The sequence below is a fragment of the Monopterus albus genome, unplaced genomic scaffold, assembly GCF_001952655.1.
Source record: "Monopterus albus unplaced genomic scaffold, M_albus_1.0 scaffold48.1, whole genome shotgun sequence".
NCBI lineage: Eukaryota > Metazoa > Chordata > Actinopteri > Synbranchiformes > Synbranchidae > Monopterus > Monopterus albus.
The window spans coordinates 667,978-680,856 of NW_018127928.1; the positions used below are offsets into that span (position 1 = coordinate 667,978).

General features: G+C 41.9%; 2 protein-coding genes across 6 annotated transcripts in view; both read right to left on the reverse strand.

The window, feature by feature from the left end:
• Positions 1-5,289, reverse strand: part of LOC109960559 (voltage-dependent L-type calcium channel subunit beta-4-like) — a 16,753-nt gene extending 11,464 nt beyond the window's left edge. For 2 of the 5 annotated variants that reach the window (XM_020600743.1, XM_020600742.1), the window contains exons 1-2: positions 5,012-5,289; positions 3,509-3,592 (exon numbers count right to left, since the gene is read on the reverse strand). In XM_020600743.1, coding sequence (XP_020456399.1) covers positions 3,509-3,592; positions 5,012-5,074 — 147 coding nt within the window. In that variant the 5' untranslated portion in view covers positions 5,075-5,289. Of the gene's footprint in view, positions 1-870; positions 1,330-3,508; positions 3,593-5,011 lie in introns of those variants that run through there. The other 3 variants (XM_020600746.1, XM_020600745.1, XM_020600744.1) reach the window with 2 other exon arrangements.
• A 4,051-nt stretch (positions 5,290-9,340) lies between these two features.
• The window catches only part of LOC109960565 (semaphorin-5B-like), a 23,636-nt gene continuing 20,097 nt past the window's right edge, over positions 9,341-12,879 (reverse strand). The window contains 2 exon segments of the mRNA XM_020600752.1: positions 9,341-10,676; positions 10,840-11,051. Of these exon segments, the coding sequence (XP_020456408.1) occupies positions 10,515-10,676; positions 10,840-11,051 (374 nt within the window). The 3' untranslated portion in view covers positions 9,341-10,514.

The window sequence follows — 12,879 nt, forward strand, 5'->3', positions numbered from 1 at the left end:
GAGTGGTGGTCTAATGAAAGATGCCACTGAGTTCCACTATGGGAACTGGAGGATCCAGTGTTTCAGGGGTTTAATACGTACTGAAAGTCAGAACAGCTCAGCCTCTGCTGCTTTGATTTTGACCGTTCTTTATTGAATCTGTCTCCAACAACTCCATCATAAATATGTCAGGCGTGTCTCAACTATTGTGTAAACTGTTAACACCAATCCAACACTGACAAAGCATTTCACGTGTCTGTGTGGAACGCTCAGAGGGTGCACTGTAGAATCTGAGCTGTTATCCAGTGGAGTAGCTTCAGCATGTGACTCATCAACATCAGAATGCACTTAGTGACATCACGATGCATGTTTCGTAGTCACGCAGTCACAGGGTCAGATAGGAAACACTTGGCTGTATATGCAGAAACAAAGGATAATGCTGAAACGTGACACCTGAGGATGTCATATGAGTGTGACTGTGTGATGAGTCTTAGGGGAGAGATGGGTCATTTCCATCTTTCTATCTTCCCCTTTGAATCAGGGCTCCATCCACCTCTGACAGGTACAGCACTAAATGGCTCCTCCAGGCTCTGGTGGTTTCCGACTGCGGTCACACATCACAAGTACATGCATATTTAGATACACATACACAGAAATGTGTGAATGCCACACGTCAGAAGCCATCTGCCTAATGTGCACCCCCTCCCACACACACACACCCACCCAACCCCCTTCCAGCCAAGCAGAGCCCACGATCACACTACTGTTGGCTAACCCATCAAACGTCTTGTGTGTGCTGGTGCGTGTGTGTGTGTGAGCTACTCATATTAATAAACACACAGCAAGACAGCACAAAAGCAGACTCACACACACACACATCCAAACACTCACCGCCTCCGAGTCTTCAAATCCATGCAGGTACAAATTGTCATACATGGAGGTTTGATATTCCAACGAGTGCCTCTAGAAGAATGAGGGAGAAAAAATGAGTGGTGGTGGAGGAGGAGGCACCACAGAGGAAAAAAAGATGGATGGAGGGGATGACGACAATCCCGTCTTTCCACAGCAGAGAAGAATAATTTAAAAAAATATCTCCCCTCCCATTGGATCACGCCTGGTCCTCCATAGGCCTGTCGCTTGGTACAGTAGATGCAGCTTCTCCCTGATCCCACAGTGCTGCTGGCAGGTTCACATCATAGGATGGAGAGGCTCTCCCTGGATGTAGCCAAATCCTGGCATTTCATCTCATCAGGCCACGCACACACACACACACACACCGACACAGACACACACATATACACAGCGCGAGCAACAGAGGCAGCAGCAACAGCAGCAGAGCAGTGGATCCTTCCTCAATATCCAAGCCTGATGACAGAGCCAGTGTGCATGGAGCTGATTGGCTGGCTGGCTGTCCACTCAGCTCTGCTGAGCGCTCTCTGTAATTTTTTCCTTTTTTGTCAGGGGATCGGGGGGGGGGGGGGGGGGGTGCAAAAGAGGGGAGCAGCATACTCCATTTCCCTGTTACCTCTCATCCTCACTCTGTTCATTTATTATCTAGAGAGAGCGCAAAAATATATTGACTTCATCTTGAGAACTGTGTCATGACTGATGTATCTATGCTACTGAAGTAAAAACAGACTCAATACAGCACATGTATTTATGTTTTATAAATATTTATTGCAACTACACGGACATATTTTGAACGTTCCCTCATTGCACCCCACCTGCATTTTTGTTATTATTTATTTATTTTAAAATCATATAAAACAGGACGAAGGATTTGAGTGTTTTTGGCAGTTTGCTCTATAACTAAATAATAGATAAATAATCCAAATTGCTGACAGCAATTTGGTGATGACTGGGTAATCATTTTAAAGCTTTTTAAATATTATCGTAATTCATCACAGCACCAGATCTCCAGGTTTCTGTTTTTAAAATGCAGGATTCCAGTCAACTGAAACAGACTACAGTCATCTGACTGTGTGTCACCAACCCTGGCTACAACATTCAGCTTTCCTCATTTGAAATCTGAGGGGCAGTTTGAGTGTCTCTGCGCATGTAGAGCAGAACTCCAGCCACCGCCCTCGAGTAAAGCACCAACCTCAGAAATGGAGTTGGTTGTTTGGGGGCCGACCAAACGGGATGGTTGTCTAAATAATGGCAGGAAATATGATCAGCACTGAGGGGAAAAAGGCCTTTTTCCAGTTTCCTCCAAACTTTGTATTGACCTCAGCAGTAAACAATACACAACATATACACAACCAAAGCTGAGCAGTCATGTAAAAGCCAAGTTTGGCATCTTACTGAATGATAGACCTCTGTGCAAATAAGAACAACTGCAAACATACAGCAAGCAAACAGGCAGCCTCAGCAACCACCAATATGCGCTCTAGAGCGTCCTAAAAACAATATCAGCACATTGGAAAACAGCACACTACTCAAAGAAAAGGAATATCCAACAAGTGTTACCAGAGTGTCAGAGTATCTGTTCCATATGTCCCATAAAGCCTTCATATGCCTATTAAACCCACTCTTCACACCTGCACTTAAACAACACACAGCAACACACCAACTGTGGGCTGCAGAGTTTAGCGGCCACTTTGTCCCATGACACATCAGGAACGTTCTTGCTTCCTGTACATGTTCCTTTGAGTACCCAGTGCAAAAACACCCATGTGGAATACACTGCTACTACAGTAAAATACAGTACATCTATAACTTTGCTGAAGCAGACCGTTTCCCTTTGGCACTTGGCATCACCGTATAGGTCATGGCAGTGGCCACTTTAAGAGCAAGGGAGACAGAGTCTGCATGTGAGCTAAGACTGAAATAAAAGGACACTTAGAGAAGTAAGGAGCTGCAACTTAAGCGGCTTGAAAATCAAATGTTTTTGACAGACAGTAAGTGTTTCAGGATTTGTCTAAACTGCATGTTTTCCTAATTAAAACAGAGATAACCTGGCAATTAATGTGCACACAAACTCACTTTTAGTGCATCATATTTCAGGTTAAAATCCTGATTTTTCTAAGATAAATCTGCTCTTTCCTCTTTTACTGGAGCCTTTTAAGCATCTACTAGCAGCTAAATGCTGCCCTCTGCAGTCAACAAAGATATGTATCACCCCTGTGTGTGTGTGTGTGTGTGTGTGTGTGTGTGTGTCCTGCTGGCGGAAGTTGTGATGCACATCAGCACATCTCTGTACAGCGCCACTAGCAGTCACACACTCCACAGGGTGCCTTCACCAGAAACAACGTCCAGAAGCTTTACTACAAATGAATGAATCTCTTACAGCAACATCTGACAGTTAAACTCTCACGATTCTCACAAATAATAAGCAGATTACACCCTCTCCTGACTGAAGACACCAGCAACGCTAAGGACACACCTCCAGGTGTTTAAATGAAAGTCATGAATGATGGTTTTCTTATGGATTTAAGAACCTTGTTACCATTTCAGCAGAAAACCATGTGATGCAACATCCACCAATACACAGAGTCACCGCTCTCTGCGTTACACCACAGCTCACTACCTGTCTGAGGATGAAGCTGGTGGAGGTGGTGCTGCCATCGGACCTCTTGAGTCGACTCCTCCTGGAGTAAGTCCCTCGGTTCACCTGCATGAAACACAAGATCTCAAGCAGCAGAAACTCTTATCTACAGCATGTCTCTGAGCTTTCTTCATGAATATCTGTAATGCTTTTCTGTTTGTTATTATGTGAGCAAAGCATCGGGCTAATATACTATCACTTTAGTCATTTGCCTGATGCTCTTTTCCACAAAGATTTACAAGGAACAATATAGTCAAATATTAAAGTTTGTAAGCGACTAGCCACACAGCAGCCTACCCAGCTAATGCATGTAACACTAGTTCCATGTTTGTCTTGCAAATTACTTTTCTACTTACCTCCTGACTTTCTTTCTTTTCCTCTTCCAAATATACCAACAGGGTTCATCTCCAGGGAGCTTAATTAATTATCTGCCAGTGACTTTCCCCATTTCTGTTCAAGTCTCCAGAGTTAATCACAATGTCACAGTTAAAAAGTCAGAACCTACTTCCCTGAATTTATAAAATGGGGCCTTTAATCTGGGTCACCATCTCTCTCTGTCTCAATTCAAGCCAAAAGCCCAAAGCCAAGAGGAGAAATGAAGGATAAAGTTAGCTGAATCTATGAATACCACACTATTAATACCAGCAAGTGGCCTCCAATGATGAATTAGACTGAAGGAACATTAGTTATTAGCTATCTAACAGAGACTGACACACTGGCTTATCATTACATACAGAACCTCTGCCACAAATCTGCTAACTATATGAGGCATTGCTTGGAGGTTCACAGTGCAAACAATAGCCTATTATAATAAAATGCTGCATGATAGAGGAGCCTTGGGCCAAAAGAGCCTTCCAGATAATATCAAGTATCTGAGTGAACTGATACAAGGTGAAAAAACATACAGGGACAATGTACTTACAGTAGGGCATTTGAAACCTCAGCTGGAACTATGTTATACTTCAAATCAGTGTTTTAATTCTTTGGTGTAATTTGAGTCAGAGCAGAAGTGCAGACTAAATAAACTACAACAACAAAATGAACTCTTCTGTGCAGATTTGAGTCTTCAGGAATAAGCCTGGATCTTTATTCTGGGCCAGATATTCAGCCAATAACATCTTAGCATGGTACATAATAACTGCAGGACTGTCCAACATAAATAAATACATTTATCTCTAATAATCAAAAAATCTAATAGGTAAGCATAAAAAGAGCTTTCCACATGTTTACGGGATGTAAACTGAAAATATGAGGTGTCAGCGAAGAAAACGATTTTTAAAAAGTTTATACTAACTCTACAAATGGGTCTTTAACAACCACACATTTATAAACTCCTTATAAATTCGCGCCCATCATTATATAGAGGGGCAGGCCGATTTAATGATATAAGTTCTGAATGTTCATGTGACCTGCTTTCTATGTAACCTGGATGCTTTTAAAGATAGCTCGTGGACATATCTGCATCATTTGAGGAGCCCTGGTTACCTGAAAGATAGGCGCTTGGATGCCCTCGCCAATCTTGTTCCGTATGTAGATGTGTCGGGACATTTCGGCCAGGACATCGGTCCAGAGGGCGGGCTGCTCCGGTCCAGGCCAGCGGAGGGGTGGTGGGTTCCGGGCTGCGTGCTCCAGCTTCACGCCACACAGCAGGGCACTCGTGCTCGGGCCTTCTTTCTCACCGGTACACCTCCAGACAGGTGCTCTACTCGCAGTGCTGCGCGCGCTACTGCACGCGCCGCTCAAAACCAGGTGCGACTGAATGATGGACGGAACTATTTTGGAAACCGGAGGGGGGTGGGCCTTACTTAGTCCTAGAAGTGGGCTGACAGTCTTAAAGAGGAAGCAGGTTACTATCAGAAACAACCAGAAGAAGAAGCATATCTCTCAGACGTATAGCTACGTTTATTGCTTCATATGGGACTCGGGGAATAACCAGGCGTGATGTCATAGCCTCCTCCAGAATACAGTAGCCTACCGCTTTCTTTTAGAAGAAGACGTCCTTTAAGTTGCTTTCACTTAAAAACAAAACCATGCTTAATATTGAGCAGTAATAATATATCAGTAGCCTATAATACCAAGATAAAAGTACAAGAAAGAAAACTAATGCAACACTTATTGCGAGGGAAGTAATGTCAATGTTAGTAGTAAGCTACAGCAAAGTCCTGCAGGGGTCCAATTATGAAAACACACTTTAAGCAACACATGCACTTTAAACTTCCACTGATGCCTATGTTGATGACTGAGGACATCCAATTACCTGGATGTGAGTTGAGGGGTCAAAGGTCATGCCATCAGCCTTCACAAATTTAGGCTTGAAAAAAGTGATGGATTAGATATGTAAAAGAGGCTACACCTTTATTTATTTATCTTATTTAAATTATGTTTATTTCACTTGCTACGGACTCACATTTAGTCTGTTTCTTAACAGTGCCCTTACCCTTGAATTAATATAAACATATTTTTTTACCCATTACACATATTTTTTTGTGGGTACCCGAGCTGGGGCTACAGTAGTACTGTACAGCTAGTTTTTCTGCTTATGTCTTCTCTCCATGTGCCCAGCAGATGGCAGCATTAATTACAATAAAGACGAGAAGAGCTGTTTTGGGCCCTCAGCCACACGCAGAGTGAGATTTTTTTTCGCAATGTTGTTTTTAATGGTATATAAAAAAAACAATATAAACAATGAACACGGCCAGTGTTTGATAGAAAATTACAAATGAAATAAAATATAAAAAATCAATACTAAGAAATGTGGCTTCAGACTGGATAAATATGGAAGCCCATAAGGGACAAAGATAGATAGATAGACAGACATTGAAAATAAATACATTTTAAAATAACCAAAAAAGACTAAATATGCAATTTTCACTTTTATTTCCCTCATATTTATTTATTTATGTATTTGCCACCCACACTATTTCCATATTTATTTATTTATCTATTTTTACATGTATCTTCACATTTATATATTTATTTCCCCTCACGCCTATCTATCTATCTGTGTTTCTTACAGGCCTCCATATTGGCTTGTTGTTCACATCCTACAATACTGACTGATAAGTAACCCAACATCAGAAAAAAAGGCAGCAAAACAACTACAGTGTATCCTCTATCTTTAAACTTGGTTAATCCCCTACATTCTTTACTTTATTTATTTATTTTTTGATATGTCCCCTCTCTCATAAATTTTGGAATGATGTCAGTGATTTCATTACTCAACAAACTGTCTATGATGTACTGTCCTTTGAGAATGTACTATTTGGTTGCATAAATTTATGGTACATTTTCAAAGGACAGTGCAATGTCACAGTGTGCTGAGTAATGAAATCACTGACATCATTCCAATGGGAAACACAACTGGACTACAGCCTCAGATCACAGATTTACAGTGAACAAGCAACAGATCTGACTGAAACTCTGAAGTTCTTCACAAGTCTACAGTTCTTCAACCTCACGTATTATGAGACCATTAATACAACATCTGCACCACCACCTGGGCTCCATGAGCTTTTAGCATGGATAACCAAACCAAACGTATTTATTTATCTTTTTTTACAGTGTACATGATACAAAAATATAGAGTAACAAAAGTCAGTGTCCAGAAGGCAGTGTTTAGTCAAACTGACATCATTCAGCAGAACTTGGGTGCAAAATAAATTTTGGAATCCATCAACAAACAGAGGACATACTGTTTCTAATTTGGGATGGCGGCTGTCGAGGACTTTAAATACGCAATACAACTTTCTAAAGATGAGCATTTCCATTGTCTCAGCCAAATACACACAAACATGTTTGCACAGTTTACACAAAGGTACTGTATATTCATGTAGGAGAGCCAGTGCACGCAGTTCAGTGTACGTAAGCACCAAGACATGGACACACACATTATCAGGGTTGTTTGTTTCATGCTACATAACACAGCAAAAGGTGAGAAACACCTGAATTCTTTTCCTAGTATATACAACTGAGAAACACAAGATACTGTATGCTATATACATTTTACAGCACAGACTAACTTAAATATCAACAGTACTGTCATGAAGTGTTGAATATCCAAACTATTTTTAAACATTTCACATTATTTAGGGCCCCTGTGTGTAGATTTCCTCTAAGACTTTAGCATTATAAATTATTTTCATGGTATATATTCTGTGTAGAAAAAAATGATTCATTAACGCAGTGAGCAGTGTCTTTTTTGATACCAGTAGAAGTGGCAGACTAATTTTCAGCTGGAGAACTTCCAAAATTTCAAAATCATTTTTAAATGTCTTAGTTTCCAAGAGTTTCCTAGCACTTCAGTTAATTAATTCAAATTAACTGTTAGCATAACCTGATAAGCCAGTGGACAATAGGTCAGCTGCACATGCTGCTGTACAAACTGAGTATTCATTTAGTTTTAAATGGGGTAATTCTATCAAAGCACAGTTTTTTTTTCTTCCAGAATACATCCTTCTTGAAAATGACTGGGAATTTATTCTGAAATCAAAGACTATTAAAATAAGGCATTGCCAGCTGTGTATATCATGGGGGTCATGTAACAGACTTGAGAGCATAATGCCTAGATAGCCCACAGTTTGTTAAAACAAGCAACAGAAATGAAAAAAACACATATTTAAACAAGCACAGTAATGTTATCCTGGCTGCTTCTGGTCTGAGCATTCACACCTGATATTGGTGAAAATTCACATATACAGTAGGCAACACATATAGACAGACAACTATTCACACTCCAGTTCAACTAGCCTGCATGCTTTTGGACTGTGGGAAAAAGTGGAGCACCTTGAGAAAACCCATGAAAATAAAAAGACAAATAATGTTTTTGTATGGAAAAAAAGTCCATGAAAATCGTCTTTACCTTTCTTTCCTTAGACCAAACCAGTGTTCAGCATGCTTTATCAAAAACAAATCTCAAAGTTATAACATTACATTGCTGCAAAACATTTTCTATCTAAAAGAGTGTTGTACATTGTGTTTTTGCAGCCACTGTTTTTCTTTTATTTTAGTAAACTATAGAAAACAAGATGCAGAGATTTAAAACCTGCATGAGCAAGTCAGTCCATCACAGTTATGCATATTGTTTGTCGAAGTTATCTTTTTGTTGAAACCTACAGGTACAGCTGTATTGTATTTGGTAACTGTTGGGTAAAAACCTTGATGCACAAACAGGAAAATTTATTCCTTCAGAATAACAAAATAAATCATTTTGTTCAAGCAAATACAAGTGAAGACGCTGACAATAATGTGTGGATTACCACTGATAGAAAAGTTCTCCAGAAATGTACAGGACATAGTGAGGCCTTTCAAAAATGTCCTGTCAGGGTTGCTTTCCGCTGTGGGTGCTGCTAAACATATCATTAAAGCAATAAGTCAGAAAGCAGCAAGTCTCTGTTGTTTTCACACAAAGTGAAGGACACAGTGTGGGGATGTTCTTACAATACATCATCTCATTGGTTCCTTTTTTATCGCTGATATCAGGCAGGAAACACTTAAGACATTTCCAGACTGCCTGTAGTACAGTGTGTAGTATTACTGCATCCTCTGAACTCCATCCATCCATCCATCCATTTTCTATACTGCTTAGTCCCAAACGGGGTCACGGGGGGCTGGAGCCAATCCCAGCTGGCTGCAGGCAAGAGGCGGGGTACACCCTGGACAGGTCGCCAGTCCATCGCAGGGCTAACACGCAGACTAATAACCACTCACACACACTCCTACGGCAATTTAGACACGCCAATCAACCTATGCTGCATGTCTTTGGACAGTGGGAGGAAGCCAGAGCAGCCGGAGAGAACTCACGCAAGCACGGGGAGAACATGCAAACTCCGCACAGAAAGGCAGCTCGAACCTGGAACTGTCTCGCTGTGAGGCAACAGCGCTAACCACCTGCGCCACTGTGGCACCCACCTCTGAACTCACCTGCTAAAATTACATGGAAGTCCCCACAGCAATCAGCAGCAGATGAGTCTCCTCTCAGTCCAGTGGAATCCAGCTGTATACAATGTCTGAAGTCTAGCTGAAGTCCTGGAGTTTGGAGTCCAGCCTTGCTTTCACACTGCTCTGAGCACAGCTGGAGCACCTCAGGGGGAAGTGAGAGGAAGGGGACGCTTGTACTGTAGGTGCTGGTTTCCATTGAAACACGAGTCATCCTTCAGGGGGTAAAGGCTGAAGGATGGCTGTCATTGCGGCATCCTTAGAGATGAAGCTCAAAATTTATAACAAGGACTGCGGCTGACCTGAGTACATGCAGCTCCTTGTTGGTGAACGGTGAACCAGTCACTTCTTCTGCCTCAGACCAAAAAAAAATACAACCATATTTTGCAGAATGGGAGGAAACAAGTAGGCGGCCAGGTTCAGTCACATTAGTATCAGTGTCTATGAATATTGACATTTGTTCATAGGCCCTCACTTTATTTTGTGGAATATTAAACTAGTGGAATATCACTAGTGGAAAGTATCTACGTGTAAATATTCATGACTGTGCTCACTGGGATTTTGTGGGACTGAAGGCAGATAGAACTTTCAGGTGGCAAACAAAGATTTTGTTCATATAACTGGTTGTATATGGTACACACAGATCTTCAGATAAATATGCACACATGCCAGTGCTGTATGCACCAAACTTTAAACTACTCTATATGCTGTAGCAACTCAAAATAAAACAGCATGTAGTAACTGTGCATCAAGACTCAATAACATTTCACTGAGTTGCTACAAACAATTGAAAAACCGGATTGATTACAGTGACTACAGTAAATAATTCTTTTATTACTATTATTATTATTATTATTATTTTAAAACAAATAAAGCCTAAGCTACTTGCACAGCAAAATACTTCTAAAAATAAGCGTAATTGTGCTGAACTGAGGTCTAATAATTTCATGGGAACGTGAGGATGACGAACAGGACAATCTGTAAAAATCCTAGTGTATTTGTTTTTGACTGAGGAAACCTTCGAGTGGTGCTGGAGTTAGAGTCTGACCTCCTCTCAGCTGTGTCTGTAGGTCCTGCAGGGAGAATCTGGATGGAAGTCGTATTTACTCAGGTTGGGGGGGTAGTATGTGGTGGTGAACATATTACTGGAGGGCAGAGGGGAGGGGAAGTGGTTGCATGTCTCTTCGTTCACATGGAGATTGTTCTTGTTTAGTGTCTACAGTGTAGAGACATATATAAAGTGTCTGTTGTTAGATAAAGGCACAAAGTACACTTCTCAGTTACTGTGTCTCTACTGTCAGATAAAAGTGATATTACCTAGAGTATAGTGTCAAGACTATTAAGAATTCATATGAGATGAAACAACAGAACCAGCCTACCTTAAACTCCATGGGGATGTACTTCTCATTCTTTGGTGTGGTGTTGTCCTGCTTGTTGTAGGTGAGATGGTTGGGGGTGCTGGGGTGGATGACTGCAGACTCTGCTGATGGGCGGTTCAGGTGGTAGCAGTAGGTGTAGGCCAGCGCTGACACTAATGCTGCTGCAAAGAAACTGGCTGAGCCCACAGCCACCAACTGGAACAAGGTAAAGGCTGGAAGCAGGTGGAAGAGGCGGAAGATGTGACAAACATGATGGTTAATTACAGTATGCAAGGGAGTGGGTACCATCTCTGGGAACAACAATCTGAGATAATTAACGTTTGCACTGAAGAGATTAAGGAACCTGTGTGACCCTGAGGAATAAAGTAGTCTATGCACAAACCTTCAAGCTGGAATGAGGACTAAAATCCAGACTAAAACTCTAAAGACCCCTTGATTGTCCCAAGAGACCACAACAGCAACAAAAGAATTACCACAAAAATGGCAACAAACACAAGTAAAACTGGCAAAGCTGTGCAATTTTTGGTGTAATGGTGGCTCTAGAGGAAAAGCCATGGGATCACCAAAGCAACAGAGTTCATCCTCTGGGTACCATTTTATAAATTTCATGACAATCAAGCTCTTTATTATGCAGTGCATTAAGATGATCATCTGGCCTAAGAATAGTGCTGACAAATAAAAACCCAAACTGACTGCATAGCAAGATAAAGGAGGAGCGTAGGATGGGTAGTTCTAAACATGCCATCTCAAAAGAAAGTTTTTGGTCTCATCGTGGCTCTAGACAAAGTTTCAAGGATCAGATGAGCAACACATCTTTAGAGAACCATGCCAGTGATCACTGGAGTCTGGCTAGTAAATGCCATATCTTTAAACTACAGACTGATGGACAAACAGAAACAAAACTCCAGAGGGGCAGGCAAGGAAAAACTTGCACCCTACTAGAAGTTACAGTCCCTGTCTGTGGTTTAATTTCATTATAAGGCCAATAATTCATACTGGGTAGCAAGGGGAGTACAGGAGAGCCCGGTACAAGCTACAGAAGTCCATCAGAGCTGCAAAGAGGGCATACCTCCTAAAACTGGAGAGCTGTTACCTGAATAACAACACATACAGCAAGTGGCAGGGAATCCAGGCAGTCACAAACTACAGGAACAAATCAATGATCACAGTCGCCCAGGATGCCACCCTCCCGGACAGCCTTAATACCTTCTACGCTAGGTTTGACAGGCTGAACATGGATACCCCCTCAAAATCCCCCTGTGACCCGGGAACACTGCTTATCAGATAACGCACACACAGGTTCTGAAGGCCCTGAAACAGGTAAACCCCCATAAGGCTGCGGGACCAGATGGTGTCCCCCCCTAGAGTGTTGAGAGCCTGTGGGGATCAACTAGCTAGTGTGTACACAGACATCTTCAACCTGTCTTTAACCCAAGCAGTAGTCCCTCGCATTTTCAAAAAAATCCATCATCGTACCAATCCCTAAGACATCAGACACATCCACTCTGAATGACTTCAGGCCAGTGGCGCTCACATCAGTTGCCATGAAGTGCTTAGAGAAACTGGTCCTCACACACATTAACCACATGGTCCCGGACACTGTAGACCATCTCCAGTTTGCCTACCGCTCCAACAGATCAGTGGATGACGCGACGGATCTGGCTTTATTCCATACCCTGAAACACCTGGACAACAGCGGAACATACGTTAGGACGCTCTTGCTGGATTACAGTTCTGCATTCAATACCATTCGCCCGGGCAGGCTGACTGGGAAGATGACAGACCTCAGTGTACCAACTCCCACCTGTAACTGGATTTTGGACTTCCTGACTGAAAGACCACAGGTGGTCAGAATGGGTACTGACAGAAACTAGCAAGAGAGATCATATCTCTCCCATATTAGCTTCTCTCCACTGGCTCCCTGTAAAATTCAGAATAGAATTTAAAATCCTTCTCCTAACATACAAAGCCCTTAATGACAAGGCTCCATCGTATCTTAAAGACCTCGTAGAGCCTTATCATCCTAACAGAGCACTTCGC